The 22,669-nt window shown below is 47.3% G+C and overlaps 8 protein-coding genes across 9 annotated transcripts; 4 read left to right on the plus strand and 4 right to left on the minus strand.

Moving 5' to 3' along the window:
- Positions 1 to 2,072: 2,072 nt before the first annotated feature.
- E1B28_005411 (uncharacterized protein) lies at positions 2,073 to 3,125 on the minus strand. The gene is made up of 4 exons (XM_043149971.1): positions 2,939 to 3,125; positions 2,526 to 2,887; positions 2,355 to 2,462; positions 2,073 to 2,297 (listed from the first exon to the last, which is right to left on the minus strand). Exons 1-4 carry the CDS (start codon positions 3,075 to 3,077, stop codon positions 2,115 to 2,117), a joined length of 792 nt encoding a protein of 263 aa, XP_043011055.1. The 5' UTR covers positions 3,078 to 3,125; the 3' UTR covers positions 2,073 to 2,114.
- Positions 3,126 to 3,453: 328 nt separating this feature from the next.
- Positions 3,454 to 7,534, minus strand: E1B28_005412 (uncharacterized protein). 2 transcript variants are annotated; one of them, XM_043149972.1, is made up of 21 exons: positions 7,308 to 7,534; positions 7,085 to 7,255; positions 6,922 to 7,031; positions 6,807 to 6,865; positions 6,671 to 6,745; positions 6,494 to 6,605; positions 6,041 to 6,424; positions 5,732 to 5,985; positions 5,645 to 5,675; positions 5,432 to 5,593; positions 5,324 to 5,380; positions 5,230 to 5,263; positions 5,037 to 5,167; positions 4,917 to 4,984; positions 4,782 to 4,850; positions 4,626 to 4,712; positions 4,434 to 4,562; positions 4,364 to 4,372; positions 4,077 to 4,311; positions 3,753 to 4,015; positions 3,454 to 3,688 (listed from the first exon to the last, which is right to left on the minus strand). In XM_043149972.1, the coding sequence occupies exons 2-21, from the start codon at positions 7,147 to 7,149 to the stop codon at positions 3,521 to 3,523; spliced, it is 2,502 nt and encodes an 833-aa protein (XP_043011056.1). In that variant the 5' UTR covers positions 7,150 to 7,255; positions 7,308 to 7,534; the 3' UTR covers positions 3,454 to 3,520. The 2 variants fall into 2 exon arrangements, with proteins under 2 accessions (XP_043011056.1, XP_043011057.1); XM_043149973.1 differs by having other exon boundaries at positions 3,753 to 3,949; positions 4,010 to 4,015; positions 6,807 to 7,031.
- A 420-nt stretch (positions 7,535 to 7,954) lies between these two features.
- Positions 7,955 to 10,218, plus strand: E1B28_005413 (uncharacterized protein; the record flags this gene model as incomplete). Its single annotated transcript, XM_043149974.1, has 11 exons — positions 7,955 to 7,987; positions 8,040 to 8,058; positions 8,114 to 8,214; positions 8,281 to 8,445; positions 8,498 to 8,818; positions 8,873 to 8,907; positions 8,978 to 9,154; positions 9,217 to 9,272; positions 9,333 to 9,367; positions 9,434 to 9,460; positions 9,520 to 10,218. The coding sequence occupies 11 exons, from the start codon at positions 7,955 to 7,957 to the stop codon at positions 10,216 to 10,218; spliced, it is 1,668 nt and encodes a 555-aa protein (XP_043011058.1).
- Positions 10,219 to 10,419: 201 nt separating this feature from the next.
- E1B28_005414 (uncharacterized protein) lies at positions 10,420 to 12,933 on the plus strand (the record flags this gene model as incomplete). Its single annotated transcript, XM_043149975.1, has 11 exons — positions 10,420 to 10,683; positions 10,737 to 10,755; positions 10,810 to 10,910; positions 10,965 to 11,129; positions 11,196 to 11,534; positions 11,592 to 11,626; positions 11,686 to 11,862; positions 11,919 to 11,974; positions 12,036 to 12,070; positions 12,138 to 12,164; positions 12,226 to 12,933. 11 exons carry the CDS (start codon positions 10,420 to 10,422, stop codon positions 12,931 to 12,933), a joined length of 1,926 nt encoding a protein of 641 aa, XP_043011059.1.
- Positions 12,934 to 14,504: 1,571 nt separating this feature from the next.
- Positions 14,505 to 17,217, plus strand: E1B28_005415 (uncharacterized protein; the record flags this gene model as incomplete). Its single annotated transcript, XM_043149976.1, has 16 exons — positions 14,505 to 14,566; positions 14,621 to 14,730; positions 14,784 to 14,842; positions 14,901 to 14,975; positions 15,025 to 15,142; positions 15,205 to 15,588; positions 15,657 to 15,910; positions 15,976 to 16,006; positions 16,063 to 16,224; positions 16,278 to 16,334; positions 16,392 to 16,425; positions 16,478 to 16,608; positions 16,667 to 16,734; positions 16,788 to 16,856; positions 16,920 to 17,006; positions 17,077 to 17,217. 16 exons carry the CDS (start codon positions 14,505 to 14,507, stop codon positions 17,215 to 17,217), a joined length of 1,842 nt encoding a protein of 613 aa, XP_043011060.1.
- Positions 17,218 to 17,326: 109 nt separating this feature from the next.
- Positions 17,327 to 17,970, plus strand: E1B28_005416 (uncharacterized protein). The gene is made up of 3 exons (XM_043149977.1): positions 17,327 to 17,565; positions 17,624 to 17,879; positions 17,940 to 17,970. The coding sequence occupies exons 1-2, from the start codon at positions 17,454 to 17,456 to the stop codon at positions 17,875 to 17,877; spliced, it is 366 nt and encodes a 121-aa protein (XP_043011061.1). The 5' UTR covers positions 17,327 to 17,453; the 3' UTR covers positions 17,878 to 17,879; positions 17,940 to 17,970.
- Positions 17,971 to 18,576: 606 nt separating this feature from the next.
- On the minus strand, positions 18,577 to 19,742 carry E1B28_005417 (uncharacterized protein; the record flags this gene model as incomplete). Its single annotated transcript, XM_043149978.1, has 7 exons — positions 18,577 to 18,607; positions 18,663 to 18,982; positions 19,043 to 19,087; positions 19,147 to 19,228; positions 19,299 to 19,388; positions 19,447 to 19,632; positions 19,695 to 19,742. 6 exons carry the CDS (start codon positions 19,740 to 19,742, stop codon positions 18,732 to 18,734), a joined length of 702 nt encoding a protein of 233 aa, XP_043011062.1. The 3' UTR covers positions 18,577 to 18,607; positions 18,663 to 18,731.
- Positions 19,743 to 20,285: 543 nt separating this feature from the next.
- E1B28_005418 (uncharacterized protein) lies at positions 20,286 to 20,909 on the minus strand (the record flags this gene model as incomplete). The annotated part of the gene is made up of 3 exons (XM_043149979.1): positions 20,286 to 20,355; positions 20,409 to 20,748; positions 20,822 to 20,909. The coding sequence occupies 3 exons, from the start codon at positions 20,907 to 20,909 to the stop codon at positions 20,286 to 20,288; spliced, it is 498 nt and encodes a 165-aa protein (XP_043011063.1).
- Positions 20,910 to 22,669: the final 1,760 nt, after the last annotated feature.

Genomic DNA, 22,669 nt, shown 5'->3' on the forward strand with positions numbered 1-22,669 from the left:
CACCGACTCTCCGTGATACTACTGAACAATCTCTCCACCCTAATACCCGTACCCGTACCAACCTCACCCCCTGACTGATAATTACAAGGCACAACAGCGAAAAATATGAAGATTCTTTGAGGAAGAAGTAGAGGTAACGGGGCCATGCAAAGTGGCAATACAAATATCATGATATCAATAGTGGTGCGTACCTGTGCAAAGTCCTTTTTTAGCGCCTAGAAAATGAACATGAAGCACGACATGTACAGCTAAGGTGTCACCTGGAAGGGCAGCTGACTGAGATATGCTATCGATCGCCGCTCTACCTTCAACACTCCTGAGGGTCAAAGCAGCCGCCACAGCTCTTCTCGGCGAGTTCTGGCAAGAGGAGCGGTATATCCGACAAACTAGGTTGCCAAAGCGGTTGGACGACGGTAGATATCAATGATGGAAAATCCTATTGACCGTTAAATCATCTATGTACATATACAACGCAACTGAATCAGTGTTTTGGCGAAAAGAGAAGCTATCACAAACTATCACAAACCTTCCCGTGAATGAATTGTAAGGGCACCGCCGCGGCGGCCTGCGTGGAGCGGACCCCAGCGCTTGGTGGATTCTTTCTTGGTTCTGCGCTACTTAAAGAAGAGTTCCGTATGTTGCCACTGTCGTCATCGGTTGCAGAATACGAAGGATTTCATCTGCGGAACACAACGAAAGCCGCATGCATAGTCCGGATCTTCCAGCAACACAGGCTTGCAGCTGTGTAGTACCTGTGACCCCAGAAGGAGAATGAGAGACATACGGCCGGTAATTAAATTGCTCACTTGGGACATCAGACATTCGGTGTTCAACATGGTCACCATGCACACTCTAAAATTGAACTCATGTTTTTGACCGAGAAAAGAGCGTGTACTGTATATGTAGCTGTCAGGGTGTGAAGACCGGGTATATAGTGTGGGCGCGTAAGCTTTCAGCCTACCGAATGTAACTGTGAGTGGAAAGGCCAGGGAGCGAGAAGCGAAACGTAGGTTAACCATACTAGTCATTTATTTTCAGTCATACGCTACACTCGGGCCAGAAACCTAAGCTCGTTCATCCGTGAGACCTAGAGTGGAAGGACCGAATAAGTATGAAACCTCAAGGCCTCAAGGCCTCACCCACGGCTATAATCGCTTCCGTTTATGCACCTCCTATCGATCGAGCGGAGCGAGGTTCTATATGCTTCGAACATGAAGACGAACATGGGTTGCAAACTTGCACCTTCCGGAAACAGGCTGGCGGCAGGGATCTTCGAAACCATCACAAAGGCAAAATGTACATGTCCATCTTGTCCATCTTCTGTCGGGATCGCCGCGTCCACTTATCCCCATCATCGACCATGACTATGGGATGGCAACAAGTTACAACGGTAACGAGGTTGCAAACACAGGCTGATGAGCTGCTCGCATCTTTGTTGCACCTAAAGCGAACATGACCCGGGCCCAATCGTGAAAAGCCTACGCAAGAACGTAAAGATTGTATCAGATCTGGTAACAGGATGAAAAGACCACCCACGCACCGATGTAGTTTCAACGATCATTCAATCACCCTCGACTCTAAGTATCAGTCACCATCATGTTGACTGTCGATAGATAGTATGAGTCAGAGTGCTACCTAATTGTGGATCAACGGAAAGAGACACACCCGCTCAACTCATTTCCCTATCTTGATAGGACCCCATCTGGCTGGTACTGCGACTGAGAAGCAATCAAGCTCTGGATAAAAGTAACACAAGGTTGGGGATCAGATCTGAGCGCTTGAGCTCTCGAATACCTCCCCAATACTGTAATATTGAATTGAAGTTTCCCCATCTGAACTGGTCGCGTATTGACAAAGTCATTGATGGCCGGGTTTTGAAGGATGGTTTTCACTGACGGTGCTTTTGGGAGACTTGGAAATGTTTGTTTTGTTCTGCATATGGATCGATAGTTGGGGGGATCTGAAGGGAACAAAGCAACGCGTAAAACACAAGCGCAACACGAGCGCATTCTCACGCTCGGACCTTGTGCTTGAGAAACGCTCGGAATTACTACAACGATATTGTTGTAAAAGAAACATAAAACAACAGGGATTGCTTTGAAAAGGGAAAAAAGTCAATCTTTACACCCCACAACCGCCAAAAGCCACTTTATCTTCTTCTCAGTTGGCTGGGCTACATTCCAGTCGTCCCCATAATACCCTTCTACATACGCATTAAGAATATCAATGTTCCCTGGCTGGGCAAGGTCCCTAATGGCGTCGACGCTGTCAAGAGCAGGGAGTTGTACGCTGACATTCTTTTCGCGTGTCGAGTGAGGGGCCAGTGGGCTTAAGACACAAAAAACTGCACAAACCTGATCCTGGACAATAATTTGTCTCTCTTGACCCCAAGGCTCCGTTCCATCGGGAAATGGGACTTGTAAAAGTTTACTGTTGATCGGGAACCTGAGGATGTTTTTTCTCTGTAAAAAACGGCCGGTTGAACAGACAAACATAAGGCATTCAACAATGACTCAAGTACTCACTTGCCGTGCCTTCATCCGACTTGCAAAGAGTTCCAACAAAAGCTCGCCAACTTTGACATTGAGGTTGTCAACCTGCTTGGTAGCCCGAGCAATCTCCTCTTGCATTCCCTTTATTGTCTCCTCAGTTCCTCTTAACCGTTCGTCCATCCTTGCTGTTGTCTCGACTCCTTGTAATTGTTCATGAATTGGCACCATTCCTCCCATCATAGCGCCATGAGCTTGAGGCTCATGTATGCCGTCCATACGCCGGTCCAACTGCGCCTCCAGGTGGTCGCGTCGAAAGGCCTGATTCTTGTAAGTTTCTGCATTGACCATGCCCGTCGCGTCAACATCTTCTGCTCCGCCATCGCGGCTGAAAGTCGCTAGAATGATGGTTAGAGTTGGAGTAGAAAGATAGAACCGCGAAAACACACTATAGTCACGCTTGAGGGCACTGGCGTTCCCCTTGTCATCGTCGAGTATTTCGCGGTTCTCATCGAGGATTATTGGAGGTGGAGGTGCTGGGTGTCCCAACTGACCAGTGTCAGAAATTACAGGGATGTTGTGAGCCATGTTTTGTGGTAGTGGTAGAAACGAGACAACTCAGGGGTTGGTGTAAGAACAATCGCCATGATATCACGCGACAGCCAGCTTCTTTTAATGGAGTCTGGGATAAGTACCCCCCGGAGTAGGCCTGTAACCGACCCCTCACAAGAAACTCGTTGTTACTTACGCTATTTCGCACCTGTGACAGTTGCTTGGCGTTCATTCATGAGCAACCTCGGACTATACAGACGGGGTCTGGCTTGGGAGACTAACATGTATATGCGATGGTCCTTTAGCCTCAACAGGTCCTGCGTATCCATTCTCGATCGTTGGCGCTATTGGTACTGACGTTAGTAAGGCGTTCGGACATGAACGTGAGGTGATCGTAATGAATATTCTCTTGCTGGCCGTAAAATGCGAGCGAGATTCGGTATCGGCTTCAATTGGCACTTCCACGTTCGTACTACATTTTAATTGTACCCGCCAGTCGACAACGACGGCGGCAACGTATCTGTCCCGTTACCACATGTAACGCCAATATCGTCCGTGAGCGTGAGCTCAACAGTCGATCCACCGATAAACACATCCCAGTCCAAAAAACAATTCGTCTTGTACGGCTTTCCGTTAACCCTAACGTTCTGAAAAGACGAGCATGGTCAATATCGTTCGGTATACAGAGAAAGAAATTGACGGTCAACCAACCTTAACAAACACCTTTCCTCCAGTTCCATCTTCAGGATTCCCCTCAAATCCAATTGACTTGATGGTCGTGGTGGAGTTGAATACCGGATTGAAAAACGATATGGATGGGAAGTACGGCGAAGATAGTAGGAATTGCCTTGTAGCCGGCAGAGGATAAAGTCCAGCGAGGTAGAACGCCGCGTAACTCCCCATCGCACCTAGTAGGTGAAGTATAAGGACAACGAAACTAGGAGCTGTGCTTGAAAGATTGTACGAACCGGAATCTAGACGAGGCGTACTCAGTAAGGTAACGAAGCATTGACAAGAACGAAACCAAAAACTAACCATCATTCCCCGGGAGCCCATTCACACTCGTATTGAAATTCTGCGCAATCACTTGCCGGGACCTTTGTGTACTCAACCCAGGTCGGTTCGCATAATGGTACATGAATGGCATCTGCTGTGATGGTTCGTCTGTGGGTTCAAAATACTCCTGTTCGAAAATGAAGTCCAAGCGGTTGATAAAGCTCTGTGCACCACCCTGGAGGTCGAGTAAACGTGCGGTGTCTTGGGGGACATACTAAAAAAAGTGTTTGAGGACCGGTTCTAGAAGGCGAAGTTCGGCGAGTTACCTGAGAGTACTAATTACAACCAACGCAATCAGATACACATCAGAAAGAAAAACTAAGAACCAAGACTTACAATAATCGGTGACCCCTCGTAGAACCCGTCTAAATTGGCAGCATTCAGGAAACAAGTCGCCTTTTCCGGGTCGTGAATGCTACAGTGTCGTGGGTCGGTAAAGTCGAAGGTTCCGTTCGACGAGCGTGGCTATCGATAGGCAAACAAAAGCGATCAGCTATTCAAACTCGATGGCAATCAGGAGCCCGTTACCTGCATCATCCCACGAACAGAAGGAGCATCCGGTACGCTAACGTTGGGATTCCAAACGTTGAAGTAGTTGCCAGCGCGTTGAGCGTACTGCGGATTAGTGAAGAGAGAGGTGAACGATGTGTTGATTAAATGATGGACAAAAGTAAAAGAACGCACCTTAGCACCATCCTCAGCGTTCCCTCGGATTTTCGCTACTTGCGAAATCGCAAAGTCACCAAAAGCGTGCTGAAGAAACAATTTCCGTTTCAGAAAGGCTGCCCAAACATCTTCATAGGTACGTGGTTCCCTCACCTCGAGAGTCCGAGAAACTTGCTTCGAGTTGGCACCGCCAGAATCAACGATGTCGTGCGGAATGTAGTCTAAAGGGCAAGTCAACATCAACGATAGAGATGAAAAGGGCTAAGAACCCACTAAACGTCTTCCAAGCGTTCGCTTGTCGTCCCTGAAGGTTCCAGTTTGGAGGTTCGCTTTCAGCATCAGCGAGTAGGGCATTGTACAGATCATCGCCAGAAACGTTCAGTGCCGTTGCTTGTTCGTGAAACCTAAAGCAAAACAGTGAGTAAGATGCTCAAGACAGTAACAAAAACCTTCGGGAGAGACCTACTTCACCCAGAACTCGCCCAAAATTGGATCGGCGTCTAGAAGTCGGATAAATCACATAAACCAAGAAATACGAGTGCGACTGGTAAGCAACTTACTACTTCCTCCTTGAATCCAATGTTGCGCTGTAGCACCTCGACATTCAGGAAGCCACCCTATAAAGAACGTTAACCCATCAAATGTCGAGGAGGCCAAAAAGAACGAACCCTCATGTTTCTGTATATCGATCATCGCCCTCACGATCCTCGCAAAGTTCGCTGGATCTTGAAGAGACAGAAGGGGGTATAGCGTGCGATAAGTATCCCAATTGCAGTAGTACGAATCATAGTATGGTTCTGTTGAATTCCATTTGGGGTTCTCGCCCGAGTCTAGAGATGGCGTTAACCTTCGTCGTCACCACTACAAAGTAAACAACCCACAATCCGCTGGAGAAATATGACTTCGGTAGACCTGTGGACAGAAATCAGAATGAGAAACTGCTTGAGGGTGCGAGGGTTAATTCGTACAGAAGAATAGAACAACTTGACGGTGTCTTCAGATACACCCGTAGTATCCACTTGTATACGTCCAAGTAGCTCATTCCACTCCGCTCGATTCGCTTGATGTACACGGTCAAAATTGAAATCCGGAATGTCTTCTTCTGCATTTGTGCAAGCCTGTTCAGATGAGATGAACGATACGCCAACTCTGGCAAGAATTCTGGTAGGCCCTTCAGATGCTCGCTTGAACGCAAATAGTGCCCCGACTTCGTCTCTGAAACCTATGGTATATTCAAACGTCAGAACGCACTCCGAAAGATACTAAAGAACGCTCACCAGCATACACCTGTTTCAAATCCGTGGCCCCCTTGACGGGGGAATTAGCCAACCAAACTCCAAACTCCACAGGCGCCCCAAGCTCAAATCCTTCTCCCTTGAAATCAACACATGTGAAAGCCCGATATGACCCAGGTCCAAACGAGGCAGTGAAGGTCGCACCACCTTGTACTCTCGCTGTTTTGGGGTCAAGGCTCATTTCCTGATCCCTACTGCTCCGTTGTCCATCATTGGTAAGGTCGACTACCATGCGAGGTAAAGTTACGCTGGACGGAAACGTGTATCGATGGAGAGCGGCGCGACGAGCTGCAGTAAGTTCAACGCGTATGTCATTCGAGAGGTTGGTTGAAAAGTAGCCGGGGGAGGCAAAGTCGTCTGGCGTGCCTACATTTGCAGGAGGTAGGGGGTATATGTTCAGTAATGGGAGATGCCAATGTTATCGAGCAATTTTACCATCTGGAAGAATTTTTCGCCCCAGCTTTCGCGAATCAAGGGAGGTCGGACACTTTTCGAAGGAGGTACAGGTCGTCAATGCCCACAGCTTGAAGTTCGAGAGTGGCACGGCCTGTTCAACGTGCAAGGTACGAATGAATGATGACGATGAAGAAAAAGAAGGGGAAAAGGGCTTACACCACCGGTACCGCTATCATGAAGTTGCGAGAATCCAGTCACGTTGAATTGGGGATCAGCATCGTACCCCGCGTGCTGCGGGAGAGAAAGATGTTAGAAAGATGAAAATTCCAAGATCTGAATGTGTTTCACACACGTTTCCCGGTGAGTCCGTGTCCATCCCAACCTTGGCCATTCCATGCGGCAGCGTCGCACCTAAGCCGAATTTGTTGAGAAGACGTTACACGAGGAGGCATGCTTGGGGTTATTACCAGGGAAAACGTGTCCTCCGTTTGTGGTACCGATGAATGGCAAAACAAGGCTTGCCGGATCTTCTATCGCTCTCGATGCACCAGGCGTATTTCCGGCCATCGTCTGAGCTCTAATATACAGCTTGAGCCAGAAATACCCAGTAAAGGCATTTAAAAAGCTTACCTCAAGGCTTCAGATTCCAGCAGGAGGATAAATAACAACTTCATGCATGATTTCGGCGTCAGCATTGGAGCCAGTTAACTGCGTGAAAAGGTTCTTGGTATCCTTTTATATAGACCTTCGAGATAAAATTCCAATTTCTCAATCATTGTCAGCTGATATGGAGCTAATGAACTAGAGATAGTTATTTCCCATAATCCGAGGAGAATCCAAGTCAGATGCTCACCTATAGGGACTTCCTTTGACCTTCGAGAAACAACCGCTTGGTTTTGACGTGGGAGAATAAACCGGCATGGTTTAGTCGTATGGAATAACGACGGGCAAGGAGTCAAAAACATGGTGTAGGTGTTCGGTATTGCACGTAAACTGAGTTGTAACAGTGTTGTATAGCTTGTACTGGAAGCAACGTTGCGGAGGACGTTGGCAGTGGAAGTACGGACTGTCACAGGTCACATGCGACTGCGATTTGCTGTGAGTCGTGACTCTTGGAAGATTCTGACGTTCTTCCCATCACTGACACTGTCAACACTCCCGACTGTCTTCCATACCTCAATATCAACCCCAGAGTTCCCATGCCCGGCACTCTTTGGCTTTCTCCCGCATTTTTACGTGTTTTTAAAAAAATACTGTGCGACTGGTACCATCATTCGTCGCGAACCGTTTGATGGCAGCAAAAGTGTAGCCGACTTATCCGCAATAGCGTCCCGGTTCTCGTCGATATCACTGCCTATAATACGAGAAGAGTTACAGTTATACAAATGCAGTCAGTGTCATGAATGAATTTCGACGTCGTTATGGCCGAACCAGCCGTTCAAGTATAAATACTACAAGCACAAGTAGCTCGAGATAACTTTCTCATTGCAAACTTTCAAGATGAACCATAACAAACAGCCACCTGTCCTAATCGTACGTTTTCGTAACCCATTTCGCGTTTCTTTCCTTACAAGGTTACTCATAGGCCGGTGCAGGACCTACAGGTAAGACAGCGATTGCCTTGTCTAGTTTCACCACCCGACTAGTGCGCTTCCGTAGGTCTTTCACTTGCTCTTACACTGCTCACGAACGGTGTTCCTGTTCGGATTATTCGGAAAGAATCCACTTTCGCTGTCGGGAGTCGCGGTTCTGGAGTTCAAGTGCGTGCCCTCTTTCTTTTGCAACGGGTTGTCCGCCATTCCCCTGACTTAAAACTTCCATCGAAGCCTCGAACCCAAGAACTCCTCAAGTTATTCAACATTTGGGATGACATGGAAAATCATGCCATTCGTGCTTATCTTCTCGAGTTTCATTCCTCCCCACAAGGCCCGCAGCCCCTTCGGACCACGGAATTATCCGCAGAAATCGACCCTAAGCCGGAATACTACCGGGTTTGTTTAGCTGTTCATCAAGTCGAGATTGTACTAACGCCTTCCAAACCAGATCAACGCACGTGGTCTAGACCAAGACGTTCAAGAAGAAATCTACCGTGCCCACCTCAAAGATCGATTCAGCGTGGAAGTAGAGCTGGGGACGGAATTCCGCGCGCTCGAGCAGCATTCCGATTACGTCGTAGCGCATCTGGTTAAACACACTTCCGATGACAGAGAAGTGTCAGAAGAGGCTCGTTTCTCTTGGTTAATTGGTGCTGACGGTGGGAGGAGTCAAGTTCGTAAGGAACTAGGACTTCAGTTTGCAGGGCAGACGGAGGATCAGGGGCTGGCGGTCATAGGGGATATCCAAGTCCTGAAGGGATTCAGTAGGGTGAGACTATTCCATACCGTTTGGCCGCGTCATCTGAATGGTGTCTTGTTTTAGAACTGGAATAGATGGGGGAATCCTGAAGACAGGTTGTGAGTCGGGATGGTAGCATCTGGTGACCCCGTACTCATGCTTATTGAATATCTTTGTTTTTTTTCATAGGGCCAGTCTTCGTCCTGCGTCAGTCGGCGGTAGCCGTGCGACCTTCATGATTGGTGGTAAAAATGTGGATACATCCAAAGTATCGGCAAGTGAAGAAGAATTCATCAAGGCCTTTCATGATGTTACGGGTAGAACTGATATTGAGTTTGGCAATCTGATATGGATGGGGACTTGGAGGTAAGCAAATAGTGTTTGGACCGGCACGCGAATACTATTTCTTAATGCAAGTCAATCTGCAGGTTGAACGTTCGGATGACTGACAAGTTTAGAGAAGGAAGGGTGTTTATTGCTGGAGGCGAGGCCGCTATCTTCATGTCACTCCCGGGAGTCCCATTTCTAAAATCATTTGCTCTAGATGCCGCTCATACGCACAGTCCAACTGGAGGTCAGGTCAGTCGTATCTGACGCTCGATTATTTACTTCGCGCCAAGGCAACACCCATTTCTCTTCACTTAGGGAATGAACTCCAGTGTGCAAGACTCTGTATGTCTCCCTCTTTCTCTGAGCGTTTCCAATCCTGACATCATCACACCACTCCCCAGATCAACCTCGGCTGGAAATTAGCACTCGTGCAGAGAGGCCTTGCTCCAGTCAGCCTATTAGATACCTATACCCAAGAACGACTTCCAGTTATTGCATCAATGCTTGATAAAACCACAGAGCTATTCCGGAAGACCTTCGAATTGTCCCACGTGGGAGATCAAAGCGGATGGCACAGAGGTTTCGACCTTCGCATGTTTGGCGTCAACTATCGGGGTAGCCCTATCATAGTTGATGAGAGGTACACCGAGTCGAAAGAGCTGGCAGATCCTTATCGCGCTGGACATGACGCTACAGTACAAGGTGGAGATCGAGCGCCAGAAGCACCTGGACTTGTGGAGGACGGAAATATGAATATGACGACCAGTTTATACGAAGTGTTCAAACCCATGGCACATACGGTCTTGATTTTCGACGGCCACAAGCACGATCCTACGCCAGTAATCGAACATTTGCTCAAATACCCGGAAGGCCTCATACAGAGTGTTGTCATTCACCCTAATTCTTCTTCTCCGCTTCCAGGTGCAAAAGCGGCAAGTCGTGTTTTGGAGGATAGCAACGGGTTCGCGTATAAGCATTACAAGATTGAGGAGGACGTGAAACGGGTTGTGGTTGTGAGACCAGATGGCTATGTCGGTGCTTTGATAGAGGGCGTGGAAGGTTTAACGAAGTATTTCTCGCGAATTTTAGTAACGGTTTAGGCGGATTGACTCGTCCCATTACCCTTTCGCTGTCTTCAGTTGCTACTCGCCGCAACTATCCCATGCATCAAATGGCCGGAAAGTCGTATTTGGACATTCAAATGTACGAAAATAGTCAGTCCTCCCTGTATTCCCATATCTGTAATGACGTTAAACTCGATCAATTTCCAAAAGAACGACGTAAATGGTATTTTTTCCATTATGTATGACGAATATGCGCGTGCTTACGCGTCTCAACGCGGCATCCTGCAACTGCGTAAACTGGCATCATCAAGTCAAAACGGAACCGAATCATCACTATCCATAGTAGAGGGGAGTGCGCGTCCTTTGCACATACATAATATAGCCGATTCAACCGCCTCAAGATATATAAACACCATAAGCAGCTCAGAATATTCCCCCACACAGAAGAACCCTGACGAGAAGCAGACTCCCATCAACCAGATGCAACCCCCTGTCCTTATTGTACGTTTCACGATCGCTTCAAGGTCTTATGAGGCTAACACAATCTCTCATAGGTCGGTGCTGGACCGACAGGTACGGTAGCCAGCGCCTGATCTAAGTAGAGTCTGCTGAAATCAAGTCTTTTAGGCCTTTCACTTGCTCTTGCCTTGCTCACGAATGGTGTTCCCGTTCGGATAATCAGAAGGGAAGTGACTTTTGCAGTGGGGACACGCGGTGCCGGAATTCAGGTATGAGCGCTCGTCTGTTGTAGGAGTCGTTCGTCTAATTTTACTTTCAACTAGCCTCGAACTCAAGAACTCCTCAAATTATTTAACATTTGGGACGACATGGAAAAGGGGACTTTCCCCCTTGGTCCTCTCATATTTCATTCCTCCCCAGAGCGCCCGCAGCCCCTTCGGATCGAAGATATGTCTGCAGAAATGGACCCCAAACCTGAGTATTACCGGGTTCGTTGAACTATTTACTCATGACACTTGAAGAGTTACTGACTCGGACATTGAATTTTGAACCAGATAAACCCGCGTTTGCTACGCCAGGAAATTCAAGAAGAAATCTACCGTGCCCACCTTAAGGACCGGTTCAACGTCGAAGTAGAACTCGGGACAGAATTTCTCTCGCTCACCCAACATTCCGACCATGTTTTAGCACGTCTAGTCAAACATACTGCTGATGGCGGAGAAGTGTTTGAGGAAGCTCGCTTTGCTTGGTTGGTCGGGGCCGACGGTGGAAGGAGTCAAGTGCGCAAGGAGCTCGGCCTTCAATTTAAAGGGCAGACGGATGATCGGGGTCAAGTTGTTTTGGGCGACATTCATATCAAGAACTTCTCATTTGGCAGTGAAAATGAGCAGAAGGTGATATCCTTCGTTTATTTCGTTACATTCGTAGCTGCTGAAAGGGTCCTCGGTTAGAGTTTTATTATGTGGGGAAGTCCGCAAGACAGAATGCGAGTTCTTTTACGACTTCCAACTTTGAACCCATGCTCACACATTGCCTTCCTCGTAGGGCATTCCTCATTCCTACATCATCCAGTGGTGACCGGTCCGCCATCATGATCGGTGGTAAAAGTATAGACATGGCTCGAGTATCGTCAAACAAAGAGGAGCTCATCAAGGCGTTCCAAGATATTACGGGGAGGAAGGATATTGAATTCGGTGATTTGACATGGATCAGCACTTGGAGGTAAACAATCAATTATTGTATCGGAAGACAAATACCATGCTCTTACGCAATCGTAGGTTGAACATTCGGATGACCGACACGTTTAAAGAAGGAAGGGTGTTCATTGCTGGAGGTGAGGCTGCTATCTTCATGTCACTCCCGGGAGTCCCATTTTCTCAAGTCATTTGCTCTAGACGCCGCTCATACGCACAGTCCAACTGGAGGTCAGGTCAGTCTTATTTTGCGCTCGATTATTTACTTCGCGCCAAGGTAAACATCCATTTCTCTTCACTTAGGGAATGAACTCCAGTGTGCAAGACTCTGTATGTCTCTCTCTCCCTCTCTGACCTTTTCCAATCTTGACATCATCACATCACTCCCCAGATCAACCTCGGCTGGAAATTAGCACTCGTGCAGAGAGGCCTTGCTCCAGTCGGCCTATTAGATACCTACACCCAAGAACGACTTCCAGTCATTGCATCGATGCTTGATAAAACCACAGAGCTATTCCGGAAGACCTTCGAAACGTCCCACGTGGGAGATCAAAGCGGATGGTACAGAGGTTTTGACATGCGCATGTTTGGCGTCAACTATCGGGGTAGCCCTATCGTAGTTGATGAGAGGTACACCGAGTCGAAAGAGCTGGCAGATCCTTATCGCGCTGGACATGACGCTACAGTACAAGGTGGAGATCGAGCGCCAGAAGCACCTGGACTTGTGGAGGACGGAAATATGAATATGGCGACCAGTTTGTACGAAGTGTTCAAACCCACGGCACATACGGTCTTGATTTTCGACGGCCACAAGCACGATCCTTCACTTGTAGTTGTACTCGAGCATTTGCTCAAGTACCCTCAAGGCCTCATACAGAGTGTTGTCATCCACCCACGTTCGTCTTCTCCACTGCCGACTATGAAAGGAGCAAGTCGTGTTTTGGAGGATCGTGAAGGGTTTGCGTATAAGAATTACAAGATTGGGATTGACGATGCGAAATGGCTTGTGGTTGTGAGACCGGATGCCTACGTTGGTGCTCTGGTGGAAGGCGTAGAGGGTCTGGAGAAGTATTTCTCGCGGATTATAATAAATGCTTAGATGGGCGGGCTTTCGCCGCTTCGTTATTTACCGCGGAACTATGTAGTCATTCGATTTGTACGGTGTATTCTGTGGCAGTGCTACCATTTTCTCTCCCATTATCATAATCATTGTGTGCCATGTGCTTTACGCTTTCTTCTCCCATGCGTGGTCGTTTCTTGCAAATTTCTTGAAGGTAAGTGGGCGTCTGACTTGGTTATCTCATAACTCTCACAGTAAGGTTTATTTGAAAGGTTTTAAGTGCCGATATATCTGGGAGGCCGAAAGCATGTATGAGATTCTTGGGCATCTTGTTGGAACTTAACGGCTAGAGGTAAGTTTTCTGAACTTTCCCCTCTTCGGTATCTGACTCAAGCCGTCGACGTGAATACGTACGTCCAGTTCATCAATAGTGATAGAAAATTAAAATTAGCGAGCCTTGTTCTGCCATCCATCGGTACCACAAATGGAGGGCACGTCTTTCCCAGTAATGCTCTCGAGCACAGCTCATGCAACGTGTTTCCAACGAATTCTGGTCAGGTGCGATGCTACTGCATGGAGTGGTCTAGTTTGGAATGGACACGGACTCATCGGAAACCGTTCGCACTATTCGTCTGAATTCTGAAAGGTTTACATGCTAAGCCTGTTCCTCTTGCAGCATGCGGATACGATTCTGATGCAAGGTTCAAAGCGATCGGATTTTGTTAACCTCATGCAGTGGTACTGGTGACGTATGACGCGTTCTTCATTCACTTCGTATCTTATGCCTCTTGACCAGGCCCACAAATTCGGCCCTACATCCCACTCGCGAATATTAGAGCTCTTCAGCTCCAAGACACAGACCATATTTCATTCGGATACTGCCCTACCTCTTTGTTCAGTCGGAGACCGGACTAATGACTGGTCAGCACTCGCTATAACAATAAAATATGCTATTAACTGAAGTTCTCTACGCATGAATAGGCACACCAGTTGACTTTGCCTCTTTCGGTTAACTCTCAGCAAGCCTCTCAAAATGGCATCCACCGCTGCTCCTCCTGCCCAAGTCCTGTCATTCTCCGCTGCTCGCAAAGTATTCTCATACCCCCAAGATAATGCGCGTTTACTTCAGCTCCAGGAAATTTTATTTCATACCTCGAACTTACAGACGAACCATCTCAGTAGATGCCGTTCATGTACCATTGTGTAAATCGACCTGGATTGAGTGCGCAATGGTCTAGACGGATTTCAACACTTATACGCCCAACGTTGTCTTCTGCTCTCTCCAGACTAGCGTAACTCAGTGAGTTGCCTACGGCATGTTCCTGATCTCTGGCCGGCTGTTGCTTTACCGATACAACTAAACCATGCGGTTTTGTTGTCCCATGTCAAATTCAAATTCAAGTGGTTGTCAAGCTTCTCAAAGGTCAAAGGAAGTCCCTGTAGGTGAGCATCTGACTCAGTTCCTCCTCAGATCATCGGAAAATGACCATTTTCAATTGAGCCATTACAATAACAGCTGATGGCTTTCGAGGATTTTTGTCTCGTAACTCTCACAGTGAGGACTTTATAAAAGGCGTTCAAGAGCCGATTTACGCAGACATCTGGACCTAATGCTGACGTTGAAAGCATGTGCGAGAATTTTGGGCATCTTGTTGGAACTTGGCGGCTTGAGGTAAGTTTCCTGAGCTTTCACACTACTCGGTATTTGACTCAAACCATCTGCTAGGGCTCAAACGACGGCTGTGAACACGTCTAATTCATCAAGAGTGATAGAAGATCCAGCGAGCCTTGTTCTGCCATTTATCGGCACCACAAATGGAGGACACGTTTTTCCTGGTAATGCTCTCAAGCACGCCTATCGCAACTTGTGCTCAACGAATTCTGGCTAGGTGCGACACTACCGCATGGAATGATCAAGGTTGGGATGGATACAGACTCACCGGAAAATGTTCGTGGAATTCACCTGGATTCTGAAAGTTTACATGTTAAACCTCTTCCTCCTGCAGCAAGGGGGGTACGATGCCGATACAAGGTTCGATGTCATCGGATTCTCTCAACTTCATGATAGTGGTACTGGTGGCGTACGTCCCTTATTCTTCTTTCACTTCGTATCTTATGCCTCTTGACCAGGGCATCCCACTCTCGAATTTCAAGCTCTTCGGCCTCAAGGACACAGACTGCTTTTCATTCGAGCAATGTCCGACCTCTTTATTCTTACGGGCGACGCAACGAAAAATTCTTCCAGATAGTTAGTATTCTTTGATAATTGTCGAGAAATGCTATTAACTGAACCTCTTCTCGCTTGCATAGGCACACCAGACGACTTTGCCTCCCCCGGTTACTTCTCAACAAACCTCTCAAATGACATCCGCGTCGAACTCACCGCTGCTCGTCGTGCTGCTCTCCATCGTTACACGTTTCCTTCCAGCGTAACTTCACCTCGTATGATAGTTGACATCACCAACGATGGGCAACAGAGCAGCCGTGATCAAGAAATGAGTCTTGACCCCAAGACAGCGAGAGTCCAAGGTGGTGCGACTTTCACTGCTTCATTTGGGCCTGGGTCGTACCGGGCTTTCACTTGTGTGGATTTCAAGGGTGAAGGGTTTGACCTTGGGACACCTGTACAGTTTGGAGTTTGGTTGTCTGATACCACGATTACGGGAGCCACGAACCTGAAGCAGGTGTATGCTGGTGAGCGATTCTTTCCTGTCTTTGTATCTTTTGAGAGTCAGCATTAACTATCGAGTGTGTTCTGTAAGGTCCCCGAGATGAAGCCGGGGCGATTTTTGGGTTCAGGAAAGCACCTCGTGGGCCTACTAGAATCCTTGCGCGAGTTGGCGTATCTTTCATCTCATCCGAACAAGCGTGCTCCAATGCAGAAGAAGATATTCCGGATTTCGATTTTGATCGTGTACACCAGGCAAATCGAGCAGAGTGGAATGAGCTACTTGGACGTATACAGGTGGATACTACGGGTGTATCTGAGGATATCGTCAAGTTATTTTATTCTTCTGTCAGTAACATATTCCAACTTCTTTATTGGTCTCCTTGTTTCTAATTTCACTTGCATATGGATAGCTTTACCGAAGTCATATTTCTCCAGCAGATTGTGAGAGGTTAATCTCTTGATTCAAGGGTTTTTGCTGACTAACGTTCAATCCCTAGACTCGGGAGAAAATCCCAAATGGAATTCGACAGAGCCGTACTACGATTCATATTACTGCAATTGGGATACTTACCGAACGTTATACTCTCTTTTGGCCCTTCAAGACCCGGTAAATTTCGCGAGAATTGTAAGAGCTATGATCGATATACAGAAACATGAAGGTTCGTCTTGGCTTTTGAAAAATTAACGGACTGGTATTCACGCGCGAATATAGGATGGCTTCCGGAATGTCGGGGTGCTACCGCGCAACACTGGATTCAAGGAGGAAGTAGTAAGTTTCGATTAACACCCATACTCTCCTCTTTCATCTGCTTATTTGGACATTTAGATGCCGATCCGATTTTGGGAGAGTTCTGGGTCAAGTAAAGTCTCCGGATTTTCTTGTTGCGGTCGAGAATACTAACTTAGCTTTAGATACCATGAACGAGCAGCAGCACTGAATGTTTCCGGAAATGATTTATACAACGCTTTACTCGCTGATGCAGAGAACGAACCTCCGAATTGGAATTTGCAAGGAAGACAGGCCAATGCGTGGAAGACGTTCAGTAGGGATCTTTTTCCAGCTTCATATCTCCATCGTTGGTTTTTGATGACCTTGTTTAGATTATGTTCCCCACGATATCCTTGATCCGGGAGGTGCCAATTCGAAACAAGTTTCTCGGACTCTCGAGGTAAGGGGACCCGCCATTTTAGAATGGGTTGCAAGACTGACAAATTTACTTAGCATGCTTTCGGTGACTTTGCGATTTCTCAAGTGGCGAAAATACGAGGTAATACTGAGGATGCTGCGAAGGTCTGTAGCCGGTCGTTTCCTTTCTTAGCCATTATATTGTCACTAACTTCTATGAACCCGCAGTATGTTCAACGTGCCGGAAACTACTTCAACGTCTGGAATCCCAACATTACCGTACCAGATGCACCTTCTGTTCGAGGAATGATGCAGGTAAACCTCTTTTCTTACCGTCCTGTCCAAGTCGCGATAGCTGATTACTTCCGCACCTATCTCTTGACAGCCACGATCATCTAACGGAACCTTTGACTTTACCGACCCAAGACATTGTAGTATTCATGATCCTGAAGGAGCCACTTGTTTCTTGGATGCTGCTAATATGGATGGTTTTTATGAGGGGTCACCGATAATTGTGAGCTTTTAATCGTCGGTTCGCGACCCAATTGGCTAATGTATGATGGATACGTTGGTTACAGTATTCGCAGGTAACTCAACAAGCTTCGCCTTCCACAACCAATTTTCAAGCCTTCCCTCTAGTATGTCCCTCAAGATACTGCGCGTTTACTTCAGCTCCAGGGTGGTGCACGAAGTTTTATCGACCGTTTGGATTTCATCTTCGATCAAGGATACTTCGAGCCTACAGATGAACCATCTCAGCAGATGCCATTTATGTACCATTATGCGAACCGACCTGGGTTGAGTACGCAACGGTCTAGACAGGTGATTGCGCAGAATTTTGACACGACTCCGGGTGGGCTCCCGGGGAATGATGGTAAGTTTTTGTGTTCCATCTTTGTCGAAGGTCACCTTACTGAATATATCTTGTCTAGATTCCGGTTCGTACATCTTAACTACGGTTCTTACTTTCGTCGTCCTTGAACTCCACCAGGTGCAATGGGAAGTTACGCGGCGTTCTACCTTGCTGGGCTCTATCCCCTACCAGCTACAAGGCAGTTTCTGCTATCATCGCCCTACTTCCCATCCATATCATTCTTCAACCCGGTATTCAACTCGACCACGACCATCAAGTCAATTGGATTTGAGGGAAATCCGGAAGACGGAACTGGGGGGAAGGTCTTCGTAAAGGTTGGTTGACTGTCAATTTCTTTCTCTGTATACCGGACCTGACCATGCCCGTCTTTTCAGAACGTTAGGGTTAACGGAAAGCCGTACAAGACAAACTGTTATTTGGATTGGGATGTGTTCACCAGTGGATCAACTGTTGAGCTCACGCTCACAGACGATATTGGTGTTACATGTGGTAATGGGCCAGATGCATTGCCGCCGTCGTTATCGACCGGCGGGTACGATTAAAAGGTAGTACGAGCGTGGAAGTGCCATTTGAAGTTCGTACCGAACCATGCCTGCATCTGCGGGGCTATCGCTCCTGTTACACTTATGAGTCTTACTTTGCGGAGCAACTGCCCTTCCGTCCCGTCTTCACGACTCGAAGTGATGCGATTTCAGCCTTTCGGCGATACCAAACTCAGTCAAGCAGCCCGTGGTGCCAAAGCGCCTCCGGGATTCACGAAAACCTCAGGAACATAATCTCAAATGAGGGATCGAGAGGCTGAATGTTTTTGTCTGTCAACTTAACTTTTCACTGTATAGAGCGAAAACGTTACTCCAGACCTGGAATAATTCCTCTTTCCCAATGAATCTTGGGGGTCCGGATGTCGGGGTGTCCAGTCACCAGGGTGGAGTTTTCGTGTCAGATTTATTTTCGAGTGTACATGGTATAAGCAGTACCCCGCCCTTTTTTTTGTAACAGGAATGAAACTCGTCGGTGTTCACGTTCATTTACAGCTGAAGTGCTACAGATACACATAAAATGAGCAGGCAGGAAACGGACAACAGAGAGAGAGGTACACCGTATACAATCCCGAGTCCCCCGAGTCCATGTAGATATCCTAAAACCCCCTAAATACGAAAATCAAATTACAGGCTAGCGAGAGCTAGCATCACAAACGCAAGGACAACAGGCCCGACCAAAGTCGAAGAATGGCCTAATAAAGCCTCTGCCCCATTCTTCTTCGACCCACTGACGTTGTTATCAGCAGCCGTTTGTGATTCCTTAACGGTGGCTAGTGTCGTGGTCGCGCCGTTATCGTTGGCCTGATTGATGGCAGACGAGCGGGAAGTAGACATTGATGAGGTAGAGGTGGGAGTTACTGTTGTTGAGACGATTCCTGACGTGGAGGTGCTAGATGAAGAGGATGCTTGGAACGAAGAAGCTTTAGGCGACGTGCCTTTTGAAGTTCCATCTTGCACTTTTGTGGGCTCGGTGGCGATGTCTATTGAGATGAAGTGATAACAGTCAGTAAGACAGTACCGGGAGATAGTCAACACGAACATTTAGCGAAGTCCGGGAATTTGAAATCCTTCTCAGCATACGGCTGGGTCTTGTTATAAGCAACAGTAATAGGCACGATATGCTATAAAATGCCAGTGAGAAGAACGTAAGTATCGGCTTTTCTTGGTCACTAGGAGGAAGTGACTGCATACCTTGAATGCGGACTTCAACTGGGGATAAAAGTTGATCGCCTCCTGCATCGTTTGGTTGTTTGTCTCGTGTGCAAGAAGAATCGCTCCAGACTAGAATTGTAATTTAAGGATGAGCAAAGATTAGGGAAAGTAAAGGGAGGAGACGTACCTTGCTGAAAGTCCCATTCTTAGCAAGTTTGATGAACTCTTGATAATTCTTCTTAATATCAGCATCTTCTACCTTTCCTGTCGGCCCAGCAACGGTATCGAACGTGTCGAATTTCCATAGGATGTTCGTGAGGCCAAGGCCTTTGGAGATAGCACGAATACGGTCGTCGACGTCACCAAACGGAGGCTAGTCACGACGATAAGCATGAATGATGAGGGGTATAGACACCAGGAAGAGCTCATACTTACCCTAAAGCAAGTAGGAGTAGCACCAGTAATGAGTTTAATGGCTTGCATCTATATAGATTTCTGGTTAGCGTCCTGCCAAGAATGATGTTGATTGAAAGATCGACGATGCGATCAGAAACTTACAGCTACAATATAATGACACAATCAGCCATCACATCAAATGTATCCCGCAAAATTGATGAGTACGTACTGTAATAGATCTCGGCGAATGCCTCTTCATTGCTGAGGCTCGTCACTGAATTGAAGTAACTGGGTTAACGGACAAGAATGCCCAGACCTCGAATGGAAAGCGTACTCTGGGGATGAGACCATGTATCTGGAAGACGTCAGAAAGTCGTTCAGACAGCAGGTAAGAAACATTTAACTCACGAACACAAATCTCGTGGCCTGAGTGTAACAGGGTAAGCCCGAGCACGCTTTGAAGGTAGGAAGCAAATCAAGGACACACCATCATCCATAGCTCGTTTCGCCTGCAAAGGGTGAGACAACACGTTGCTCCCGATGTAAAACATGGCTTGTACAGAGATGATGAGGGGATCGCTGAGAAACAGGAATGCCTGTCAGACGCACTGGCTTTCTGTTTCTGTTTTGTCAAATAGTCGTAAAACGCATTGTGTGAACAGTTGGGGCCATCGTCAAAACCGTATCCCAGAGTTTCAGGCTGAAATCAATAAATCAGAAACTGTTGATATACCAGCAAGAGGCCACACGCACCTCGGGTACCAAGTCGATGTCCGAAGGAACGCCCTGCGCTTTAGCTTCAGTGCACTGCGTCTTCGTCCACCAACAATCAGGGTCCTTGTCGATGTTGTAGGACTCAGTGCCCGCATTTGTCCGTAAGTGGAAGCGAGTATTAGCCCAAACCAAACCAAGATAGACGAGCTCATCACCACCTTTGGAGCGATCTTGGGAATGTTCTTCAAAATTTCGTCAAACTTGGCACGTGCGGCAGCGTCATTGGGGAGGATTTTAGCTTGCTTGAAGACTTCTGGGAACTTGGGAATTTCGTTTTCAATCGGAGGGAAGTTGTATATTTCGCATTGTTTCACGGGGTCTATGATAGTTGAGTGATAATGAACATTGGTGAGGTGACCGAGTGAAGAAACACGGGATACGGCAACACTCACCCTGAATAGCCGATTGTTCTGCAACCGTATTCCTGTCTACCGCCGAGACGCTGAGCAGGGATGCCAAAGCCACTGCAATGATGAACATGGTGATTGGTTTTCGTCTCTTCTCCGTGAATTAAAAAAATTTAGAAAAGTATAATAACGATTCTGAACCGTATGTTAGAAATCGAATCGTGACCGGGCACGAAACTTCGAAAAAGAAAAAAAAAGAAAGCGAAGGTGAAGAGGAAAGAGAACGAACCACCCACCTGAGGCAAACCATCACTGTATAAGTACCGCCGTCCAGTTACCGCGAGTGTCCCGTACGTGCGCATTGAGGTTAACTGCCAAGTCTTCCCATTGAATGGACACAGCATGCAACGATATAAAACCTCAATGATCATCGATATCAGTGACGAGGCTGTTGTCAACGGCCTGTGCGGCCAATTGATTCAGTATGTATGTTTTCAGGTTCATATCTTGGAGGTCGGGACCAAAGAGGATATGGTCACCATGACTAAGCGGCTTCAAACGGGAGCCAAAGAGACACCTTAGGCAGGAGTTTGACAGGTGCCGTAAACACCTCTTAGGGGGGGTTTTAGTCGTGTGGGAAATGGACCTAAGAGGCCCCGCTTCCGAAGTGTAACGGACGACTTCTTACGCCTTCGTTCGCTTCCTCCATCCGCGTCCCCTGCTCCCTCCTCGCTCCCTTCCTGGAATCCCGTCCCCCAATGCTTTTTTCTCCCATATGCCTCTCATCTGCATTCTAACGTATCTCGCCATGACTTCAAGGTTACTCATTCGACGCCGTTTGCATCTCACATCGCTCCGTCCAACACAGGTGCACGGCAGGTGGAATGGTTCTCGGTGCGACAACGGTGCGCTTTTTTTTGCTTGCTCACCTACCGCCACTAAAACTCTCCATAATTTCTGTAGGTTTTCTCCAGTATTTAGTCACATTGCAATACATGCTCAGCAAACCTGCCTACTGCTACCGGAAACAATGTGTACAGGATTTTAAATGGGTGCGTCACGGTACTCTTCCTGTTCTTGTAAATCTTCCCAGCCCACAACCTCTCTTTGTAGCCTCTCACCTCTGTTATACTCGGCTTCGACCTCACGCCAGCTCCGTCAATGCATGTGACTAGCAGGGCAAATGAGCGGTTCCTGGCGTAAACAACCACCTCGGTACGTTTGTTCCATTTTCTGATTTCAACTGCTACTGCCTGATTTTTCTCAGTATTCAGTCATCTTTACAACATGGTCCAGCAAGCTCGCACAGTTCCTAATGCTGCCGCCGGAACCAATGTGCATTAGGACCTGGGCTTTATAGGCAGTACGTACCCATCACATTTCTGCAGTACATGCTTATCACCTTTGTCCTAAGTAGCTCTTTCCGGTCCACTTCAAAATGTTCCAGCCCTCTCGAGTTGTCCCCTGGCAGGCAGTGTACTAGCAAGGGTCGCTTCTCTACACGGCCGACATCACCGCCATTCGCAGTACTTGATTTGTTCCACTGCTCGGTCTTCACCCAGCTTGGCGTCGGCGTCGTTTGCGTCTGGATTTCTGAAGTTATGACGGTCATGTGAATCGGTAATGTAATATTACTAGTAGCCTTTGTACAAGACCTTTGTAGCGAAACAAGTAGATAATATATATATACTATTACACATAATCTGGCAAGTAGTACATCACTCCACTGGTGTCCTCGTTCATCATAGATACTCAAATATGATTCAATATCAACAAGAATGTGTCTGAAGAATTTTGACTCTCTGTAGGTTCACCCTATGTAGGTCAGGGTAGTCGGGTTGTTAACCATACATGAGACGCACCTTGACCGACTACGAAATTTTCACACCAATT

Source organism: Marasmius oreades, chromosome 3, assembly GCF_018924745.1.
Source record: "Marasmius oreades isolate 03SP1 chromosome 3, whole genome shotgun sequence".
Taxonomy (NCBI): Eukaryota; Fungi; Basidiomycota; class Agaricomycetes; order Agaricales; family Marasmiaceae; genus Marasmius; species Marasmius oreades.